At 45.2% G+C, this 23,900-nt stretch overlaps 1 protein-coding gene and 1 long non-coding RNA gene across 3 annotated transcripts; one reads left to right on the top strand and one right to left on the bottom strand.

Moving 5' to 3' along the window:
• Window positions 1-11,080: 11,080 nt before the first annotated feature.
• On the bottom strand, window positions 11,081-12,108 carry TMSB10 (thymosin beta 10). Its single transcript, XM_042932848.1, has 3 exons — window positions 12,007-12,108; window positions 11,616-11,730; window positions 11,081-11,362 (listed from the first exon to the last, which is right to left on the bottom strand). The coding sequence occupies exons 2-3, from the start codon at window positions 11,713-11,715 to the stop codon at window positions 11,328-11,330; spliced, it is 135 nt and encodes a 44-aa protein (XP_042788782.1). The 5' UTR covers window positions 11,716-11,730; window positions 12,007-12,108; the 3' UTR covers window positions 11,081-11,327.
• Window positions 12,109-13,532: 1,424 nt separating this feature from the next.
• Window positions 13,533-23,022, top strand: LOC122216261. 2 transcript variants are annotated; one of them, XR_006200801.1, is made up of 5 exons: window positions 13,533-13,638; window positions 14,016-14,106; window positions 18,570-18,695; window positions 21,775-21,822; window positions 22,443-23,022. It is a non-coding gene; the product is annotated as an uncharacterized LOC122216261 (long non-coding RNA). The 2 variants fall into 2 exon arrangements; XR_006200800.1 differs by having other exon boundaries at window positions 18,566-18,695.
• Window positions 23,023-23,900: the final 878 nt, after the last annotated feature.

Here is a 23,900-nt window from a genome sequence, read left to right as displayed (position 1 = left end):
CTTCACAAAGATTTTTAAAACATTTATATTTATAGTAAAAAAATCTCTCTAGTCTTATTTCTGTCATCTTGAACTATGCTTTCATTAAAGTAATGCTTCATTCTTTCATCCTTTGTTTTTGTAAATGAGTTGTGTTTTCTTTATTTTTCTTAGGGTTTGTTTGTTTGTTTGGTCTTATATAGAATTGAGCTCAGCTGCGCATAACAGAAACACCCCTAAAATTCAATGACTTAAATATTATAGAAGTTTTTTCGTCTTCCTTATGAAGAAGTTTGGAAGTAGTCAATCCAAGCCTGATAGTGACTTGGAAGTCAATGCTCAGAGCTGAGGCCCCTCCCAGATTTCTGGTCCACCATCTCTCATATAGTTTCTCTCTTTCAGGTCATTTCCTGGCTGTAGGTCAGGGTGGGAACTGGACTCCTGCATTCTGTATTTCTTGCTGGAGACCATGCTTGCTGGAATCAAGTACCTGGGAGGATGACATCACAAACGACCTGAAGCACTGTGCTGGTTAATTTTATGTATCAACTTGGCTAGACCATGGTGCCCAGTTGTTTGGTGGGTGCCCACTTGGCCCACCATGGTGCTAGACCATGGTGCCCAGACACAGCCTGTTGCTGTGAAGGTATTTGGTATGTGATTAACATTTGCAATCAACTGACTTGAAGTGAAAGAGATTACCCTCCATCCATAGTATGGGTGGGCCTCACCCAATCAATTGAAGGCCTTAAGAGCCAAAATTGAAGCTTCCTGGATAGGAAGGAATTCTGTCTTAAGATTGTAACATGGAAGAACTGCTTGAGTTTCCAGACTGCTGACCTGCTGTATGGATTTTGGTCTTGCTAGCCCCTACAGTTGTGTGAGCCAATTCCTTAAAAATCTCTTTCTCTCTCTACATGTACACACATGTATGTATGTAGGGGTGTGTGTATGTGTGTGTGTGTGTCTTTAATCTCAGGACCCTTGCCTCAGCTCTGGATTTTGGTAAGAGCATTGGGAATAAGAGCCATGATGACAAAGAAGTCAGGTCTCCACCAGTTCAAGTCTGTCTACACCAGGGGAAGACTCATGTAGTCCCCAGGGGTTAAGAGGTTAATATGGAGCTTTTATACATCAGTTTAGTACATGACAGTGGTGAACAACGATGAATTTGGGTGCTTCATATCCATTTACCCTGTTATTAATAATAGTTCTGAATTCGCATTTACAAATACACTCGACTTTTGTAACTTCGGATGGTGACAGATGGTGACTAAGTCTAGTGGTGTTCATTTCACAGTGTATGCAAATATCAAGTCATTATTGTTGTACACTTGAAACTAATATAATGTCATATGTCAATTATATTTCAGTTAAAAAAAAAAAAGAAATAGACTCCATCTCTACTCAATGTTCCTGTGATTCCAGTGAGGCTGACCCATCTGCTAACAACAAGGATGGTGTTAGACCTAGGTTTAACCCGGCTGTGTCCTGGCCAGTGTGATTGGGTCAGGGAGGGGCATCTGACCTAATTCTGGCTAGTGAAAGTTAGGTCCAACCTTTTTGTTCGAACTGGATAGAATAGAACTAGACGGTCTCTATTTTCTGCTGTTCTCATACCTGGGAGGAGTGTATTGAGCTGCAGCAGCTGTATTGTCACCATGAGCGGGGAGGCCAGCCTGAGAAGGAAGATGCAGAACTGAAAGATGGAGAGAGAGAAACCAGGTCCCTGTGACATCATTTGACTATCTCCATCAGCCACACCTGAAGTAAAACCTACTCCCTGGATCTCTCATTTACATAAGTAAATGTATCCTTTTTTTTTTTTTTTTTTTTTTTTTGCTTAAGACAGGTTGGATAAGTTTTTTTTTTTTTAATCAAAAAAACTGAAGAATGTTCATGATACCATTGTATACGCTACTGATTTTTTTTCTAAGAACAAGCCAGATCAAATAACCTGGCATCTGAGTAGCAGGAAACAAAATAAGGGACTGTTTGGCATGAGATAACATTTGGATAAAAACAGTGACTCAAAGAACAGGTTCTTTTTAGCTACACATGCCTGAGATGAAGGTCTTGGGCTACATTGATGCAAAAGTGGGAGCTTTTTCCTGCAGAATTGCCTTCCTAGAGAATAGGATCTCTCTACAATAGAAAAATTCTTAGCTATGGCTTGGGGGTGCTTGACAACCTTAAATAGCATTCATGGGGTCAATGGTTTTTTGTATTTTTTTTAAAAAAATTTTTAAGTGTGTCTATTTATTTTGACAGATAGAGAGAGAACAAGAAGAGGAGGGGCAAAGAGAGGGAGAAAGAGAATCCCCAGCAGGCTCTGTGCCATCAGTACAGAGCCCGAGGCAGGGCTTGAACTCACGAACTGTGAGATCATGACCTGAGCTGAAATCAAGAGTCAGATGCTTAACTGACTGAGCCCCCCAGGCCCCCCAGACACCCCAGGGCCAATGTTTTTTTTTATCTTCTAATTAATAGCCAAGTCTTTCTGATCTTGTTGACTTTTATGAAACACATTGATTTAACATTACAGCAATAGACATGAATGCTACAGAAATTCAGAGTAAATGCTGAATAACTCCAGGGCTGAGTCGACAGGGCCCTCTCTTAGTCTTCCGAATTTCACTGCAGAGACAAAAATTAAGCTTGATGCACATTTACTTTTAAATCAGAATACAGTATTCCATGATCCTGTATTTTGCCGTTAATCCAGGTTACCTGTTTATCTTACCTGTGACAAACGGAGGTCTGGGAGAATCCATTTTGTGCATCCTGAGCAACTACCTAGCCTAGGACCCAGTATGTAGCAGACTGTTACTAAATTGTGGGTGAATAAGCAGAGAAAGCGATAGATTGATGACTAGCGATGGCTTCTCCACTTTGGCTGGCCCTAACTAGCGTGTTCATTCTGGCCAACGCTGCTGCTTTCCTTGCCACGTGCTTCCACCCAGACTCCCTCCAGCGTCAGCTTCCAGGGTCTTGCCTATATGGGCTCTCAGACACTGTGATGTCTTGCATGTTCACCCTGCCTTTTCCTGGGCTCAGTGCCAGAGACACCCGCTTTATCATAGCTTCATTTTATTGCCTCTCTGTACAGTGTGTTAGCCATAAAATTAATTTATAATACTTCTTTGGGGGCTGTAGAATCTCTCTCCAAAGCAGTGCTGTGTCTCCTAAGGTACTTTCTGGGAAGTGTCCTGGTTGTGGGATGCTTCGGTCTTCCCCTCAAACACAGAAATGAAGTCACATAGACAAGTAAAATTTCTGTTTGCCTGTCAGATTACAACTTCCGTATTGCTCGCATAATCTGAAGTCTTACTAGTTCTCCTTCTGCGGAGTCTTTTGTATCTGCCCTGGTTTTCTAACCCCACAGCCAGCGGTGTGCTAGAGCCAACTGGCACCAACTTGCAAAGATCCAGTTGTCAAACTCTTGACAGCTTAAAATTGGCAATATTTACACTGTAGAAATCAGCAAATGCTACAAAACAGCTCGTACCTCCCTCCACCCTGACCGAGAGCTGGTTGTTAAACATTTACTAGCATAGCACCATGGATGTACACAGACCTTTCCCTAATTTAAGTCCTCATTACCTCTTGCCTGGACGGTTACAATATCCTACTAACCAGTATCTCTGCACCCAGACTTCCCATTCCACATGATCATTGTAGAATACTTTCAACTGCAAGTAAGAAAAGTCAACTACAGATTTCTTCAATATAAGAAAAATGCATTATTTCACACAAGGTGTTCAAACATAAGACACTTTAAAAAATGTTTACTTATTTATTTTGAGAGAGAGAGTGCGCGCGCAGGGGAGGTGCAGAGTGAGGATGAGACAGAGAATCCCAAGCAAGCTCTGCGCTGTCAGCCCTGAGCCTGATGCAGGGTTGGAACTCACAAACTGTGAGATCGTGACCTGAGCCAAAACCAAGAGTCGGATGCTTAACCAACTGAGCCACCCAGGTGCCCCAATACACTTTTAAAAAAAGTTTTTAAATTTATTTTGAAAGAGAGAGAGAAAGCATACAGGGGAGGGGTAGAGAGAGGGAAAGAGAGAGAATCCCAAGCAGGCTCCTAGCTGCCAGGGCAGAGCCCAACATGAGGCTTGATCTCACGACCTCACGATCAGGACCTGAGCTGAAATCAAGAGTCAGACACTCAACCAACTGAGCTACACAGGAGCTTCTGATAAGGCACTTTCAAGAAACCTCAGTGGCTCAAGAGCTCAAGTACTCAGATTCTTTTTATTTTTCCACGTTGCCACTCTCAGTGTGTTGCATTTTCCCTTCATGGGTTCAAGATAACTGTCATGGTTCAAAAACATATCACATATGATGTGATCACAAAAACATACACAATGATGTGTGTAGCTTTTTCTTATGTTTTTCTTAAAGAGCGAATTCTCGGAAGGGACTTCCCAGAAGTCCCTCTCCACAGGCTTCCTCTTGGATCTCCTTGGTCAGGATCGCAACCTGTATCTATTCGTAAGTCAATCATTGCAAAGGTAATAAAATTACCATGATTGGGTCAGACCACTAATTCCCAACCCCTTAGAACCAACATCTCCTTCTGTAGCATAACACTCCTCTCTCCTGAAGTGGAAATCAAAGAGAATATAATCTACTCTCACATATACTTTAAAAACAAAGTAATATAAGCCCTTATTGGAATATAAAGGTGAAATAAAGAAATATAATTTACAAAAAAATATGCATATGCATTTCAGTATATATGGTACATTGTATTATCATGACTCCTGATTATTTCCTGCCTTCTCCATCACAGAATTATACATGCCAACCTGATAGCATGTGGCTTGCAGCACCTCACCCAAGTGATGTCAGGCTTGCTTTATGATTTGCTTTGGCTAGTGTAATGTGAATGGAAGTGCCACACTCGGGCAGAGCTTGAAAAGCCATCATATGGCTCCGCCGTTCTTTCCTTCTGCCATAAGGAGAGCGTGTTCCAGACAGGGTCTGCTCCTTTGGCACTCAGACTAAAGACATGTGCATCGGGTTTCACCTGATGTACATATGAATAAAAAATACAGCTTGTTGTTGTGAGCCACTGAAATTGTTGGAGTTTGTTACTGCGGTACAACCTATCACAAGCTGACTAATAAATATTGACACAGCTATTTCTGCACCTAAAGAAGCAGTCTGCACTTTATGTGTGTTTGCACCTACACATAGCGTTACCAGGAATCCAGCAGCTTCAGAGGAACACTGACACAATTGTGTTGTATCAACAATTCAAAAACCAGGAAAAAGTATCGCTATCGGTGCCATGAACTCTTGGTGAAGCTCTGAGTTAAAAAACAAAATGAAACAAAAAAGCATCCCTCAATTTACAGTTATATGCTAGCTGCATTCTTGGAATAGGCAATGTATAATAAATTTGGGCAGAATTAGTTTTTGCTGGAGTCACATAATTGTGAAGAGATAGTTCAGCTCTGCAAATGCGTAGTGATTCATTTACAAGTCATGGGTCCATTTATGTAAAGTTCAAAAGTATGCAAAATGTATACCTGCTGTTAGAAGTTAGGATAGGTATAGGACTATCCTCAGCACTAGGGGGTGTTCAGTTCGTGGAGATTCATCGAGCTGTAACACACTTATGATCTGTGCATTTTTCTGTAATTGTGTTATACAACAATAAAGAACCTTTAAAGAGTCATGTAGGGCACAGTACAAATCTTTGATGTGTGGAACTGTCTAGTATTGACAGTTGTCTAGTATTCTGATTCCTGTTTATGAACTGTCAGTGGGGTCCCCTAATCATTATGATAGCCAAACTGAAACAAAACACCCTCACAAATTTCTATCATGCTGAACCCCTGGGTGCCTTATGTGAGTGGGGGAGAGGGGCAGAGGGAGAGAGAGAGAATCCCAAGCAGGCTCCACAGCTTGGAGCCTGACACGGGGCTCGATACCACAACCCTGGGATCATGACCTGAGCTGAAATCAAGAGTCAGATGTTCCCCTGACTGAGTCGCCCAGACGCCCCTATTCTGCCTTTTGTATTGTTGGTTGGCTCATGTCTTTTGTAGCATCCATAGGTTTCGTACAGTGATAGGCACCCACTGGATACTCAAAAATGCATGCTGAATTAAACTAAGAACACAGCCTCTATATCACAGAAATCAGCAATCCAACATCTAAAATCTTTTAACTGGTTGAGACCCACAGTTGCCATCTGGGAAACATACAGCTTTCCGTCAATAGCCTCAGTTGTGAATTAACTGTACTTCCCCTCACTGTAGTAGGATTGTATCCTGAACTGGGCTCTGGGAGGAAAATGAGGATGCTTGGCTTTCCTGAACCATGGTAACTTTCCCATACCCTCATGCTTGGGCTCTGTCAATGCACAGTAGAACCAGCAATACGACAGCGGTGGGGCCTGATAGTAGCCTGGCTTTAGCATGGCCAAGATGGAGTAGGTGAGGGGAGGTGATATTTCAGTTACAATTCAACAAGCGTTTATTGAGTATGTTATTATGTGCCAACTACTGTGTATTATGTGCTGGCTTCAACTAATAAGAATCCATCTCTATTTGGCCTAGCCAAGAAGGTGATGTATGTGTCCAGATACATAGGGAGGTACGGACAGGAGGTGAGAGGAGAAAGAGAACATCTTTGGCGGGGATATGTAGGAAGACTAATCAGAGAGAGTGGTGGTTGGGAGGGCCTTGTAGATGGCCAGTATTTGACTAATTAGAAAACCAATGGAGGATCACTCAAAGTGGGGAAAATATTCAAGGGGGGTTGTTTACACAATCTTCACCTCTTTCCTCTGAGTTAATAGCATGTGGCCTTAAAAGCTGGGAATTCTTAGCTCTTCATGGGATTAAAAGAATCTTTTCATTGAAATAAAATGTACATACAGTAAAATGCATATGAGTGCTAATCATAAGTTTACATCTTGATGATTTTTTACACATGTACACACCCATGTAACTATGACTCTGATCAAGGTATACATTTTCATCACCCTGGTAGGTTTGGCTGAGTTATATTATCAGAAAGCAGTTTTGTCTTTTCTAGAATTTCATCTAAATGGAATTGTAAGATGTTAGGTATCAATACTTGGTTCCTTTTTATTGTTGAGTAACTTAATGAATAACTGTGTGAATATATTAAATTTGTCTATCCATTCTGTTGAGAGACATATGGAATGTTTTTGCTCTTTGGTTAATATGAATAAAGCTGCCAGGAACATGTCCTCTGGTGGACACATGCACTAATTTCTCCGGGATATAGAAGTAGGAATGGAGTTGCTGGGTCATTGGGTTTCTTATGTTCAGTTTTAGTAGGTGCACGTTGCCAGGCTGGACTTGGGATTGGTGTCTGAAGTGGGGGTAGGGCGGCAGCCTTGTGGGACTGAGCTCTTCACCTATAGGGTCTGCACTAACTTCAGGTGGATAGTGTCACAATGAATTGAATTTTAGGACACCTACCTAGTGTCCAGAGAATCACAGAACTGCTTGATTGGGAAAACCTACACATCTGGTGACCTGAAGTAGAGTATTCTCTGTGTAGAGTGTCGTAGTAAAGGAGAAACCGATTTTTTCCTTTATGTGTGGTGTAAGTAGTGTAGTAAGGGTAGAGAGAAGAAACACAGAAGTGTTTTTTCTCATTTTTTTTTAAGTTTATTTATTTTTGAGGGTGGGGTGGGGGATGGCAGAGAAAGAGGGAGAGAGAATCCCAAGGAGGCTCTGCACCGTCAGCACTGAGCCTGAAGCAGGGCTTGAACTCACAAGCCGTGAGATCATGACTTGAGTGGAAATCAAGAGTCAGATGCTTAACTGACTGAGCCACCCAGGTGCCCCAGAAGTGCTTTTTCTATTCCAGGGAAATGACAGGAGAAGGTGAGGAAAGGCATGGGACCTGACGCATCTGATATTGTCAGAGGAGAGGAGGTGTTTGCCTGAGGGGAAAGAGGGTGGGAAAGCCATCTGGGGGATTGGCAAGTGTGAGGAAGAGAGCTTGGCTCCTCCTTCTAATCTAGATCAGGTGCTCCCTAAGTGTCCTCCATCTGTTTTCTCCGCACGGTGAGCAGGCATTCAGCACATGCATGTTGAATAGGAGGTGGAGGGACGTCTGCAAGAATCCCTGAGTGGTCTGGTTTGACCCTAAGACAGTGGAAAGGCCCAAGCCCTGAGGCCTAATTGTTAAAACTGGTTTTAGGAATGAAATAAGGAAACAAAACTAGAAATTCAAGTAGGTTTAAAAAGAAATGTTGTTGGGGTACCTGAGCGGCTCAGTCAGTTGAGCATCTGACTCTTGATTTCAGCTCAAGTCATGATTCCAGAGTTGTGGGATCAAGTCCCACCTCACCTGTGGAGCCTGCTTAAGATTATTCTCTCTTGCTCTCCCTCTGCGCCTCTCCCTGGAACATCTGCTCTCTTTCTGAAAGAAAAAAGAAAAACAAATGTTGCAGTTTTATCTTAGCTTCAGGGCAAACCTCAGTCATTTTGTGACTGGACTAGTAATTGGTCCCTGAATTCTTAGATCGAAGGAAAAGGGATAAACCAGCAATTGACTATAATCCTCCCAAGATGTCAGTATTCCCATGTGGCAAGGGACAGAAAAGGGGGGAAGGAGGCGTGGGTGCTTCAGTGTTCTTCCACACTCCAACTCCCAGATCTGGCGCCGGGGCCATTGTGATTTCCAAGTGATCCCAGGGGACCAATCACTGCGAGAGAGGCGGGGCCTAGGAAGCTAGGCCTACCTGCCAGTACTTGGCCTCTGGGGTCTGTCTTGACATTCAGGCCTCCGAATACCTAGATGTGTGCGCCAGTGTGCAGCTCAAGTGGGTTGTGGAAGGCAGGCTTACCTTATAAACTGATGCGGTGCTTAAGACTTCTGAAATGATTAAGCGACCCCCCTCCCCTATGCGCATCTCCTTTCCCCACTTTGTCCTGGCCACATCCGATCAGCTCATTATCTGAGGGTGGAAAAGCAAAAGTACCTTAAGTCTCCCCTTGATTTGTGACTTAAATCTTAGAGCAGGGCTGTCATCAGCACCCTGCAACCTCAGAATAGATTTCTCAGGGAGGGGGTGAGAAAGTCATGGGAATCTTCTGAGAGTGAGGGGGCCCCAGGAAATGGGGCTCAGGAACTGCTCTCCAGGTGAGCTCACTGGGGTCAGAGAATCTGTGGGATCCAAAGGAAGGGAGCATGTGATTTGCATCCCAGAGAGGAGGTTGGGGCCAAAGAGGCCTTAGATGTGGCTGCCGGGACAGGATTCCTAATGCCCACGAGGGGCACCTATGGAGGGAGGTCCAGAGGTGGAGGGTGCTTGGGGTGGGGGGAAGGAGGAACTCCTCAGCAACCAACCTTGTAACAGTTGCAGGTAACTTCAAATCTGCCTCCTCCATCTCCTGCCTTTTCACACCTCATCTCCCTGCTGCTTGCTCCCTCCACTCCAGCTTGTTCTTCCTCAGATCACCCAACACTCTTGCATTTGTGTTCCCCCTCCTGGAAGCACTTGTCTTATCCAGAGGCCTCCCTCGACTGACCTGTTGAAAACTGCAATGGCACTTACATGCCCTTTCCTGCCCAGCACACTTCTCCCCCCTACCCAGCTTGCCTTTTCTCCAGGGCCCTTCTCACCAGCAGGCATACTGTGTCACTGCTTGAAGGCAGTAGTCATTTCTTCTGGTCCCTTTTCTTTAACCTTCCAGCGGTAGACCCTAACAGGGTCAATTATGCTCAAGTAGTAAATGCTCATGAAATCTCATGAAATGTTTGACACAACAGATGTCCCGAACCTTAGGTTATAGAATCTCCAAAGCACAGCTTTGGCCCCAAATTCTGGCTCCACTACTCACTGGCTGTGTGGCTTTAGCAAATCCCTAGTCTCTTTGAAACTTAGCTTCCCCATCTGTAAAATGGAATAATCATACTGCCTTAATAGTTTCTGAGAACTAAAAATCCGAAAACAGTGCCTGACTCACAGCAGATATTCTGCTAAGGCCCCTCCCCACCGGGGCCTCCTAAGGTGTTTCCTTATCTACCCTCCCTACCCCCCTACCCCCACTTACCCTCCACAGCATAGGTGTCACTGTCAGAAGTCACTTCTTTGTGCAAAATGGGCAGCAGCTCCCTCAGCCTAGGTGTTCCTGCCCTTGTCTGCTGTGGCTGCCCCATCTCACCCGCTAGGAGTTTAAGTTCCTGTGGGCAGGGATCACACCTCATTGAGATTACTTGCCCTCACCCAGTGTCCAGTCCCTTATGGTCAGACAAAAATGTGGGACAAATCACTAAAGTGTCCTCATCTCCCTTTTTAGATTTCACCCCTGAAATCATCAGCTAGGGTCTTCTGTTCCAGAATGTCCTGCAGCCTCCCCATCCCCCCCCCCCCACCCCACTCTGGGATGGTCCCTCTCTTCCCCATGGGTCTAGAGGGTGTGACCCTGTGGGGCTCTGCTGCCAGCCCCAGCCCTCCCTCAGCATGCCTACCCTTCCTGCTGCTGCTCAGCCCAGCGCTCCCTCTAATGGCTAGCTTTTGTGGAAGGTTCCGCGCTAGGGTTGAAAGACAAAAAGCTAGGCTGTCCCCTAAGGCTCCTCTAGTTCCGATGTTCCTGCTGTGGTTTCCCTGGATCCCGCCTTTGTTTTCCTTCCAATGCCTCCTCTTTTAAGTTCCAAGAAAGCCTCTTGGAGAGTTTGTGACCTCACCCAATTTCCAACCTTCCAGATTTAGTCTCTTACCCCTTCTCTTCTCAGACTTTAAATCACTGTTCTCTCTCTGGGTGTGAATCAGAACCGTGAAGAGGCCAGGGAGACAGGGGGACGGTAAAAGCTTATCAAAAATCCTGCTCCCCTGAGAAAGCATTTCCCCAGCTTCCAGAAAGGACAAGGTGAGGTTAGTTTTTACATGGATTGCATTATAAGCACGAGCTAAGCAGCTAACAATAACGCACAAAATCCCCTGAAGAAGGTAAAGTCAAAATTTAAAATGGTCCCTCCAAACCGGCCCGTTCTGCGACCCCCTCCCGCTCTGCGGCAGCAACTCCTGTGCGTGGGGCTGTGCTGCAGCGACACTGCCCACGAGATTCCCAACGAAGACTCAGACCACGCCAAGCCATGCCACGAGGTGTGTTTTATTTTCATTAATCATACAAATAATTTGCTATAATATCCCAGGGCAAACCGGAGAATTTGGCAGTCCGATTGGTGGGGGTCCCCTCAGAGACCCACAGGCCGGTGGCGTCGGCACGGAGTGCCCGGGTTCACAGTGCAGCTTGTCGCTCGTGTCCATCTTGCAGGTGGCTCTTCTTCCTCCACGACTAGGGTGTCTCGAAGATGACGGGGGTGGGGAATCCTTTAGGCTCTTAGGAAATTTCGCTCCGCTTCTCCTGCTCAATGGCTGTGGAGAGCAGGAAGCGGCACTGGCGGAGGAGGACACCTTGCAACCCCCCAGCCGAGGCACCCACGAGGTTTGGGGGTTAAGAAAGAGGCTTGGGGCTGGGGAGACGTGCACTTCGTGGAACAGAAAGGGGGCCGGGGCCGCCGGGACCCGGCGTCTTGGCCAGGTGGGGGTGGGGCTGGGTTCGCGGGAAGGGCGGGGTGGGGGGGACCGGGCTGGGGGCCCGCGGACCCGGAGGCGGGGGTGCACTCACTCTCTTTGGTCGGCAGGGTGTTCTTCTCCTGCGTCTCCGTTTTCTTCAGCTTGGCCTTATCGAAGCTGGCGATTTCCCCCATGTCTGGCTTGTCTGCCATTTTCTTAAAGCGATCCTAGTGGGGAAAGCAAGGCGGTTGGCCTGCGGTCGGGGCCCGCGTCCCCTCCGCCTCTCCGCCGACGCCTCTCGACGTGGCACTCGGCCGGGGCGTTCCCGGCAGCCCCAGGCCGAGGATCTGGGCGCGGCCCGCACCCCCCTCCTAGCCCCAGGGCGTGGTCCGCCGGACGGGCGTCCCGTCGTGGAAGGGCGCCTGTTGCGGCCGCGGCGCGCGGGCCAGGTGCACCCACTTCGACCCCACCCGGATGGGGCCCCCGCCCAGGGCAGCGCTCACCGTGGAGTTCCGCCTCGAGCCCGGCGACTGGTGCTCCCACTCGCGTTGCTGCAGCAAGAGACAAAAGAGCGGCGCCCGCCCCTCGCCTTATATATGCCGCGCCCCGCCCCGCCCCTCACCCGCCGCAGCGGGGGCGGTGCTGATAGGCGAGGGGCGGGGGCAGCGCGGGCGGCTCGCTTCCCCGCCGCGCCCTCAGCCCAGGCTGCCTTGGGGGCTGGGCGCGGCACTTCCTGCTCCGGGGCCCCAGCGCCCCGCGCCCCCAGCCCGCGGTGACCCCGCGGTGGAAGCTGTCGGTGCTGCCGGGACGGGTGCTGGGCCCTTGCTTTCCGTTCGGGGCTGCGCTCCCCTCCCCAGGAATCTGCTGCTCCCTTCCAAAATAATGGGCGTGAGGGCCGGCGGGGGGAGGAGTGTGTGGTTGTGTGTGTGGTTGTGTGTGTAGTATGTAGTTGTAGGTGTGGATGTGCAGCGTTGCACGCTGGCTCTGCAGTCATCCCGGCTCGCAGGAGATCCCCCCCGCCCCGTCCCTGTGCAGTTCCCACGTCTCATGCCTTTGCCCTCCCCCCCCTCCCCCAACCTCCCCTCTTCCTCTCCTTGGGGAGGCTGAACCCTTGCATAGACTCGCCCTAAAAGAATCTGAGCCGAGGGTTCCTAGAGATGAAGAGACGGGGGAAACAGGTTTCCACTGCTCTTTGCTCGGATTGGGGGCCGGTTGCCCTCTCGTCGTCGTCTGCGTTCCCTGAGCTGGGAGGCTCTCGCGGGAGTGGTGGCGGGTGTTCCTTAAAGGCTTGTAAGCATTGTCTGAAGGGCGGTGGTGAGAGCAGGCAGTCCGAGAGGGCTCTCTATTCTTTCTCACACCAGGGCTCCAAGAACACTGTGTCCAAGGGTGTGGTTTTCCTCCTTGAAGATAACCTTGAAGATACCCTACAAACGTTCTTATTTTCCATATTAACCCATTATAGGAGGGGTATAATGCGATTGTTCAAATCTTTCTTAGAAAAGTTGTTATTTTCAGTGGTATTATCGAAAGATGTTTAGGTAGTAAGTTCCATAAATTAACAACGGGGGGGGGGGAGCTGGTTGTTGTCTTATTTGTGCAGAACTTTCCTTTTTCAAGTGCCAAGGAGTATTAGCAAGCTCTGTTAAAGTGGGATTTGGTGGAAACATCTAAATTCTGTCCACGTCTTCCCTATTTTCTCTGCTTTTCTTGCATTCTCTCAGTGTGTTTGGAAGAGAAGGAAGAGGATTTAGGCTTATGAATTTGATATCCCAAACCCCTTGTGTGACCTTGGGCAAGTCTTTCCTACTCCTCTATTTCTTCATCTGGAAAACAGCTTTAGCATAAAGCTTAAGTGAGCTAATAGAACAGGCATCAAGTGGAAGCCTAATAGGGCAGCCCCATGAGACTGCCACACTCTTACTTCCTTAGTGTATCAGTCATCTAGCTCTAGAGTATGCTGTGTAACAAACTACCCCAAAACCCAGTGCCTTAAAATATTAATCATTTATTTTTGCATGTTCATCTACAGGTCAGTCAGCTGCTGCTGGTTTGGACCAGGCTGGGCTTGGTTGCAGGTTGCCAGCTGAATCTAGGTCTGCAGGACCAGGAACTAGCTGGTGCTTATTCTTCTCAAGGTGATGGCAGAGCAGCAATAGGGTTGTAGCACAAGAGAGTGTAGAAGTGAAGAAGTGCGTGTAAAAGCATATCATGTTACCTCATGTCTGTGAACATCACATTGGCCAAACCCACTGTTAATGGAGTGGAGAATTATATTCTGCCCTTGGTGGGGGAGGGAGGGGCATGGACATTTCCTGAATAAAAATCCAACTTCGTGGTCAGGGTAGGCAAACAACTGTAGCAAATGGCTCCTATAGTGGCTTAAAGCAATAAGAATTTATATTGCACTCATGTGGCAACACTATACGTTGATGTTTCTGGTCAGGCAGCTTACCTCCATGTAGTGACTCAGGTACTCAGGCTTCTTCTCTCTTGTCACTCTGCCCTCCTCCAGGTCCTGGGAGTTTACTCCGTGCATCCGGGAGATAGGAAAAGAGGAAACAAATACAAGACTGCACTGGAGTTTTTATGGACCAGTCTTAGAGGTAGTCGCCATCATTTCTGCCCTCATCTCATTGGCAGGACTTAGTCACATGGTCTTACCTAACCGCAAGAGAGGCTGAGAAATGTAGTCAAGCTGTGCACCCAGGAGAAAAAGAAGGCAGGTTTGGGCAGACCTGGAGCATACACTATTAAAGGATCTGCCAAACTTGAGTGTGAAAAAATGCAGACATCCTGAGACATCAACTCTTCATTGGGTCTCACTGGCACTTGATTCCTTTTCAGATGCAATGGCAAGCATTATTTAGGTGTTATCTTATGGGACCCCACCTTTGGCCAGAGCATTTGTCCCAGTTTGGACCCAGGGTGAACTCCAATTCCAATTTTTATTTTGAAAACAAAGGGATCTATTCCTTCTCGATACAGCTATAACACATGTTTCAAACACATCAAGCGCACAGGATACCTAAACAAAGGAGCCTACAGGGACTTACAGATATTCTTTATTCTCAGCTCTGTGGCCCGTCTCTAAGAAAATGGGTATCCTCTGTCATTTTTTGCTTAAGAACGCTCGTCAAATCTATTAGTTTCATTCAATCCCATGGGTAGTGTTTTTATTTTAATTTTTTAATTTTTATTAAAACTTTTTAAGTTTATTTATTTTGAGAGAGACAAAGAGAGCAAGCAAGGGAGGGGCAGAGAGAGAGAGAGAGAGAGAGGGAGAGACAGAATCCCAAGCAGGCTCCACACTGTCAGCGTGGAGCCTGACACAGGGCTTGGACTCACAAACCGTGCGATCATGTCCTGAGCTGAGACCAAGAGTCAGATGTTTAACCGACTGAGCCACCCAGGGGCCCCACTCCCACCATTTCTTGAGAATAGATTGTCCTTTATGACTTTCTTCTAGCGAGTGAAATGTAGCAAGGGTTATGCTTTTTAACTTCTATGGCTAAGACATAAAAGTCCATGGAGATATAAAAGGCCCGACTCTCAGGATACCTCTGCACTCTGAGAAAACCAAGCACCTACAAGGAAAGGCTGCTTGTAGGCATTCCAGCTACAGCCCCAGCTGAGGTCTGAGCCATCAGCTAGCATCAACCACTAAACAGGCAAACAGATGAGCCTCGAAGCTTTAAATTACCCCAGCTATTGCTGAGTGGAACAAACACAAGTTGTCCCTGGCCAGATTATTACAGATTCGTAAGCAAAATAAATGTGTAGTTGTTTTAAATCACTGAGTTTCAGGATGTTTTGTTATGCAGCAGCACCGTGAGATGGAAAAATCATAACTTAGTGGTGTCAGGGTCTCAGGTCCCGTTTGGGGATTTTTCCTAAGTATCTTCTGCAATACTCACACATATACTTAGTCAGTTGTCATTTATCAAATATCCATGAAGTTTCTAGCAGTGTTCTCTGGATGTGGAAGAGACAAAGATGATGAGACCCTTGAGTTACAAGTCTAGTGTAGTAAATGAATCGCTCTAAGTCAATCAACAAGCTCATGCTCATGCCTTGCATTTACTTATGACTTGGGTGTCATTTATGTCTGACAACATTTCAGCCTGCTGCTTGGAACAGATTGTGTACTGTTAACAGATGGTATTGAGAGAGCCGAACCACTCAACTCCAATTACATTTCCATTTTCTTTGTTGAGAAGGATGCTTTGGAAAATGTCAAGCTAATAAGAGGGAGCTAATGGAGTCTTGATGACTGTCAACTGCGGGGTGAGGAGGTGGGGAAGGCAGTGGAGAGAAGCCTTTGGAGATTTGCTGTGGGGCAACATTCCTCAGGCCTGTTCAATTTGACATTTTTTTTTAATTGGGGCTTTGAATGGGGATATAGATAGAATGCTGATCATATTAGGAAGGATGTAGCTCTGTAAACACTAAGGCAAGGGACACCTGGGTGGCTCAGTCAGTTGATTTCTGCTCAGGTCATGTTCTGGTGGTTCACGAGTTCCAGCCCCACAGCGGTCTCTATGCTGACAACTCAGAGCCTGGAGCCTGCTTTGGATTCTGTGTCTCCCTCTCTTTCTGCCCCCTCCCCACTCATTCTCTCCCCTTCCGCACCCCTCTCTCAAAAATAAATGATCATTAAAAAAAACAAAACAAAACTAAGGCAAGCTGGATCCAGTGGAGATATAGACAAAATAAGATGAGATTAGACCTGATAGGGGCAGATGCGGGGCCTGCTTGGTCTGACCACAAACCCTACAAATACAGACAGACATGATAAATATGATTACCTCTCAAAAGAAGGTGAATTTTGTGGCTGTGTGAATAAGAAAGAGTTCAGTCCAGGTTTCCCTTGACCGCAAGGAAGACATTCACTTCTGCCTCAGGGCCTTTGCCCTTGTTGGGATCCTCATGTGAGATGCTGTTTTTACTCTAAATATTCACACTGTGCACCTTATTTCACTCAGAACGTTGTTTAAGTGTCCTCCTCTCAGAGAGCTTTCCTTGACCATCCATATAGAGTAATACCCCTGACATTCTCTCAACCTTTACCTTGTTTCCTCTTTCTTCATAGAATCCATCTCTACCAAATGTGTTATATATTCACTTATTTATTGTCTCTCCCCCATACTAGGAAATTGAAGACCTCATCTATCTGGTTTACTACTGCATCCCCAGCACCAAATGCAATGCCCTGACACCTTAAGTGCTCAATCAGTGTTCTTTGAACAATACATAAAATTCTTTTTTTTTTAAATTTTTTTAATGTTTATTCATTTTTGAGAGAGACGGGGAGACAGAGTGTGAGCAGGGGAGGGGCAGAGAGAGAGAGAGAGAGGGAGACACAGAATCTGAAGCAGGCTCCAGGCTCTGAGCTGTCAGCATAGAACCCGATGGGTGGCTGGAACTCACGAACTGTGAGATCATGACCAGAGCCGAAGTCGGACGCTTAACCGGCTGAGCCACCCAGGCGCCCCAATGAACAATACATAAAATTCTTAATCAAGATGAAATAAGCTATTCTGAGTGAGATGATGAGTTCCCTGTCATTGGAGGCATTCAATGAGAAGTGGATAGCCAAGTATGTGGACTATTATAGAGATGGTTCAGACCTTGGGCTGGAGTAGGCTCGCAGGCAAGCAAATCTACTTCTCCCTACAGGACCTTTCTGGTCCTTTTCTTGCTGTTGTTTTAGTTGTGAAACATCCTCCTTTTGGGTACCAGTTTTGCCAGCCTGGAGAATAGCTGCACGAGTCTCGCACAAAGGAGGTATGGGAAGCAAGGAAATCAGGAGGTGATCTCTGTATTTTCCATGCCATCAAAAGGCTGTTTCTCTTTGTAGGTCATGGAATTTAAGGACCTGAGATAAAATTGTGAAGAATGTAAAGCGGGCCTTTGAGGTTCAGCTCTGTAGATTGTTCTGCTCTGTAGATGTGTGGATGAACCCCTAAATAAAGCTTGGCAGCTGCTTAGCTCACCCAGGTGGCTAACAGCCAGAGTGCGAGTGCGAATAGTATGGCTCCAGTTTTCATTTCTGGTGCTAGAATAGCAGTGATGATGGCAACTAACATTATCGAGTGGCTGTTGTGTTCCAAGCCTTGTGCTAAGGACTTTTACAGGTATCATCTCACTTAATCCTGTTTTGATCATTTCTGCTTTACAGCAGAGGATCTTTGACTTGGGCAAGGTCACACAGCAGGTAATTAGTGTTGTTGAAATTTGAACCCAGGTCTGGCTGATTCCGAACCCTGAGCTCTTACCCATGGCACTTTTTTTTTTAATTTCTTTTTTTTTTTTAACGTTTATTTATTTTTGAGACAGAGAGAGACAGAGCATGAATGGGGGGAGGTCAGAGAGAGAGGGAGACACAGAATCTGAAACAGGCTCCAGGCTCTGAGCTGTCAGCACAGAGCCTGATGCGGGGCTCAAACTCGCGGACCGCGAGATGATGACCTGAGCCGAAGTCGGACGCTTAACCGACTGAGCCACCCAGGCGCCCCTTACCCGTGGCACTTTTGCCTTGATCTCGCAGCAGTGTTTGCAAACCAGCAGTCTGGATCCAGCTGGCATGTGTATTTTGTTTGGCCGCATTAAATTTCACATGGGAAGATTTCCACTTTAAGATGTAGATCTTCTCATGGCAGCATTGTGATTAACAGCTGCACCCTTGAAATGGGGCATGTTGTCTTCACTTTACTGATTCTCTACCAGTCCCTAATGTCTTCCCTGCATGGAGACCAGTGTCAGTGTCGTTTATCCTATCTGTACAGGTGTTTTGCTCCCAGTGGAGAAATATTTCTTGTTCCCAGGCCTCTCTCTATGGAAGTCAGCTTTTAAGATGGTCCCCAGTGATCCTGCCTTTTGTTCCCACCCTTGTAAAGTCCTCTCCTCTATTGTACCAGGATGGGTCTGTGTGACCAATGTTATATGGCAGAGGAGATAGTTAAGTTATGAGTTAGACTGAAGTTGAGTTATAAAAGACTATAATTTCCATTCTGGTGCCTGGCTTTCTCTTTCTTTCTCTTGGGTCTCTCGTTCTGGGGGAAGCCAGCTGCCATGTTGTGAGCAGTTCTACGGAGAGGACCACGGAGTGAGGGAGCGCCAGTCTGTGGCCAACAGCCAGTGAGGAGCTGAGGCGATCAACAAGCGAGTTTGGAAGCAAGTCCTCCGGCCCCAGGTGAGTCTTCAGATGGCTGCAGCTCTGGGTGACAATTTGACTGTAACCTTCTGGGACACCCTGAGCCAGAACCTCCCAGCCAAGCCATTCCCAGAAACTGTGAGATAGTAAGTGTTTGCTGTTTTATGCTGCCAGGGTTAGGAATAATTTGTTAGTCAGCAAGAGACAAACTCATTCACTATCAAAAGTGGGGAGAACAGATAGGTCAAGAGTACCATGTAGTTAAAAAAATTAAGAAAGAGCTTATTTGTCTGTGGAAGTAAAGAATATTTATATCATTAGGAAGCCTGCCGTAGTAAGAACTATGGTATATGGGAAGGATGAGACAGTCTTCATGAGCCAGGCCGATTTTACTTCCTCACGTGCTCTACCTGGCCCCTTTAGGTCTTTAAGTCTTCTAAGCTTGCTATAAAGCAACGGTTTTCAAATCGTTTTTGACCTTGATGATTGACTCCCTCCCCAAGAAGTGCATTAAGTACACTTCACACTGTGATATGGTATTCACATGAGCGCACACAAATGAAACAGAAGTTCTCTAGAACAATATTCACTTTCACTATGAGTGATATATTCTAAGCTTCTCTGTTGTATTCATTTTCATTTTTTAAAGCATTTTCATTTGGAAATAATTATAGACTCATGGAAAGTTGCAAAGATGGTACAACTGAGGTCCCCTGTGTACTCAATGGTAACATCGTGTATGACTATAGTGCAGCATCAAAACCAGGCAACTGACAATGGTGCAATCTGCAGACCTTTCTAGATTTCACCAGTTTATTATGTGCAGTGTGTGTGTGTGTGTGTGTGTGTGTGTGTGTGTATTTCTCTGCAATTTTATCCCATGTACAGAGTTGTACAACCACTACAATCCAGATACAGACGTATTCCATCACCACAAAGGGAAATCCCTTGTGCTACACCTTTATAGGGTCACCTACCCCCACTCTTCCCCGACTCATAGCCCCTGGCAAACACAATCTATCCTCTGTCTCTAAAATTTTGTCTTTTGAGATTGGCTTTTCTCACTGAGCACGAGGCCCTTGGGATCCATTCAAATTGTGGAGTGTACCACAAGTTCAGTCCTTATTATTTCTGAGTGGTATTCCGTGGCATGAATGTACCCCTTACTGAAGGCCATTTGACTGCAGTTTTCAGCTATTAAAAATAACACTGCTGTGAACATTTGTGTACATTTTTTGGTGCGTGTGGACATAAGTTTTCATTTCTCTTGGATAATGTCTAGGGAAGTGTTTGCTGGGTCATAGGGTAAGTGCATTTTAGTTTTGTAAGAAATTGCTCAGGGGCCTGCATGGCTCAGTCAGTTGAGCATCTGACTCTTGATTTCAGGTCAGGTCATGATCCCAGGGTTGTGGAATCAAGTCCGGTGTTGGGCTCTGCGCTGAGGATGAAGCCTGCTTGGGATTCTCTCTCTGTGTCCCTCTGCCCCTCTTCCTCAGCCCCTTTCCCCTGCTCTCTCTTTCTCTTGAAGGAAGGAAGGAAGGAAGGAAGGAAGGAAAGAAAGAAAGAAAGAAAGAAAGAAAGAAAGAAAGAAAAGAAAGAAAGAAAAAGAAATAGCCAAGAAATTTTCAGAGTGGTGATATTATTTTATATTCCCACTAGCAATTTATAGGAAATTCAGTTTCTTAGCATTCTTACCAGTATTTGGTATTGCCACTATTTTTAATTTTAGCTGTTCTAATAGGCATGGAGTTATTTCATCAAGGTTTTTTTCTTTTTAAGTTTTATTTATTTAAGCAATCTCTGCACCCAGCATGGGGCTCAAACTCATGACCCCAAGATCAAGAGTCGCATGTTCTTCTGATTGAGCCAGCCAGGTGCCCCTCATCAAGGTTTTAATTTGCGTTTCCCTAATGGCCACTGGTGTCGAACTATTCCTTTTTATTTTATTATTTCATTAAAAATATGATTGTGACCTACTAACTTGATTTTATCATCCACTAACTGGTTGTGTCCAGCAGTTCAAACTCTGCTGTAGGGGGATAATTTCAATCAGTGGCTTAGCATCCGTTATTCTCAAATCATCTCTTTAACTTCTAAATTCTCCTTTAGAGAGAATTTAAGGAGAATTTAGAACATCTCCTTCTCAGATGTTCCTGAAATTTTATGTTTAACCTAGATGTCTTCTGGTGTCTGAAAAAGATCTAGATAAGAATGATTCCAACTCCTGTCTGATGCTTTCCCATGGTTTCTCTGAATATTCTTATGGTTATTTCTGGTCTCTGAATTTTTGTGTCTCCACAGTGATCCCATCCAAACAGGGCCAGCCCTTGGCTTTCATTTCTTTCTTCAAAGCAACTGTAAAAATAAGGCTGGTCTGTGCAGTACAATTTTTACCAAAGGTTTGTGGGTGAAGGAGAGGGACAAACCTGTATTTTTAATGATTATATATATATATATATATATATATATATATATATATATATATATTAATGTTTATTTCTGAGAGAGAGAGAGGTAGAGACAGAGAGCAAGCAGGGCAGGGGCAGAGAGAGAGGGAGACACAGAATCTAAAGCAGGCTCCAGGCTCTGAGCTGTCAACACAGGGCTCGACGCGGGGCTCAAACCCCTGAACCGCAGGATCATGACCTGAGCCAAAGTTAGATGCTCAACCAACTGAGCCACCTAGGCACCCCTTTGTTGATATATTCTGAATCCTGAAAGCCCTTTTGGTACATTGGGGTCTTTTTCTAGTTAGCTGGTAACTCACACTATCTCACTATCTCCTCATTTCCATTTTCTGATTCCCTCCTTCCTCTTTATTCTTTCCATTGAGAAATACCAAAGTCCCTTCTTTCTTTCCAGTGGAACAGTGTACTTGTTCTTTGCTACCCTGGTTCTTGCTAAAAGGAAATTTTTGGGTCTCCCTTTCTACTGCATGCAACTGATGGAAATATTTCCCCAAAGATAGTTCCTTCCTCAGTGGGATTTTGTTGTTAGTTATTAAGATAATACCACTTGTGTCTTTTGGCAGGATAATCTATCCTCTGTGTTTTTCTTTCTTTTAAATGATAAAGAAGTTTTTTTTTTCTTTTTTCTTTTCCCTCCCTGCTTGGTATAGATCTCAGTGGAAAGCCTTGAGGTCCTGGATTTTGCCTGCCACCCATCTGTGCGTAAAGTTTGCTCTGTGCACCAGTGCTTGCTAATGTGTTCAATCCTTTATTGTCTACACCTTTTGTCTTAGTCATGAGGGCTGACATGACAGAATACTATAGACTGAGTAGCTTATAAACAATAGAAATTTATCTGTCACTATTCTGGAGGCGGGACAGTCCAAGCTGCTGGCAGGTTCAGTGTCTAGTCAGGATGTGTTTCCTGGTTCCTAACCGGCCATCTTCTCACTGTGTCCTCACCTAGTAGAAGGGGAAAGGCAGCTCTCTGGGGTCTCTTTTATATGGACATGAATCCCATTCATGAGGGCCCCACCTTCATGACCTGATCACCTCCCAAAGGCCCACCTCCTAATACCATCATCTTGGAGATGAGGACCCAAACATTCAGTCTATGGCACCAGTGTTCCATGTTGATAAAACTCTTTGAAGAGTCACTCTGATGCAAGAAAATTATACCTAAGAACAAATGAGGCTTTGTTCCTTAGGTTGTGAATTTTTCGTCTCTAGGGCATGGTATTAGATAATGAGGAGGTACGGGTCATACCTGGGATTAGGAAATGATGAATAGAAGGATTACAGAGAAAATAAGAACATGTATTCTTGTTTCTCCATTAAGTCCATCGAGATTTGTGTGAGTATCTGTGCTACATCCTGTGTGTGATATAGAGACGAGTAAGCTGTGGTTCCTGTCCTAAGGATCATACAGTCTAGCGGACGACACGGATTTGAAAGAAACCTAAAATGTTGGTGGAATCAAATAGAGCCAGTGTAAGAGTAAAGACTGCGGACACCATGGAGCAGGGATCGGCCATCCCTGTCAAGCGCTGTCGGATTTCCTAGCCAACAGAAATTGTGACTCTCATACCTGGATGTCATTTTAAACCACTGAGTTTTGGGGGATGATTTGTTATGTAGAGTAAACTGGGGCACACCAGTAAACTGGGGCACATCTCTCTCCCACCTCCAAGCCCCGAATCTCCCATTTCCTTCCTTGGGAGCAATCCCTGCTACTGGTCTTTTGTGCACTCTTTCAGAGATGCTGGCATTACATATGTGCGCACATATATTCTTTTATTTTCACAAAAGATAATGTATTATCACACGGGATATTGATTTGGGGGTTACAAATGAATTTTAACAAGTAAGTGAATTCTCCAATAGGGAATCCATGAGAAATGAAGATTGGCTGTTTTCATAAAAGGTATCAGTTAATTTTAAAATGTTAAGATGTTCATATATATTTTAAACGATATTTTCTCTTAAAATATTATCTAGTATTCGAAAGTGAAGTACAAATAATTATTAATGAATTTCAAAATTGTAAGCCAGCATTATTTTTTATTTATTTTATTTTATTTTATTTTATTTTATTTTATTTTATTTTAATTTTATTTTAAGTAGGCTCCATGCCCAATGTGGGGCTTGAACTCATGACCCTGAGATCAAGAGTTGGATGCTCTACTGACTGAACAAGACAGGCGCCCCAAACCAGCATTATTTAAAAATAAAATATTTAATTAAACTATTGGCTATGCAGTTAAATGTGATGAATAATTTTTATAAAATTTAAAGTGTCTTCAATGTCTATCTTGTGAACAATATAAAGAATCTGTATATTGCTTCATATGTGTTATCTACGTATGTACAGGTATAAGAATAATATGAGCTATTTACTAATTGTGAAATATTTCTCAGCTGCCATACAATGCACTTGTTGGGAACACTGTGCTAATTTGTGAGTAATTCCTGTAGCTACCAGAATTTCGGCGCTAGCTTTTGGAGCCACAGACTGGAACAGGAAAAGGAGTGAGAAGATGGGCTCTTGGTACTCCTGGAAATCCTGGTTTTATAAGAATCTGTGAGAGAAAAGGTTTGAGTGACAGAAGCGCTGAGGTAAGTGCTTCTGTCTCCCCAGTCATCCCTAAACTCAGAAACATCTCATCGTTGGTGCTGGCAGCAACACAGCCTAGAAACCTCTCTGGCGTTGAGGTATAGTCACTCTTTGCCTCCAGAATACAGAGGAAGCCCGTGCCCAGGTCTGCATGGTGTTCGTGTGTGCAGGGGGGGTCGTCTA

Source organism: Panthera leo, chromosome A3 (assembly GCF_018350215.1).
Source record: "Panthera leo isolate Ple1 chromosome A3, P.leo_Ple1_pat1.1, whole genome shotgun sequence".
Taxonomy (NCBI): Eukaryota; Metazoa; Chordata; class Mammalia; order Carnivora; family Felidae; genus Panthera; species Panthera leo.
The sequence above is the reverse complement of the archived record's forward strand: the minus strand, read 5'-3'. Positions and strand labels throughout refer to the sequence as shown.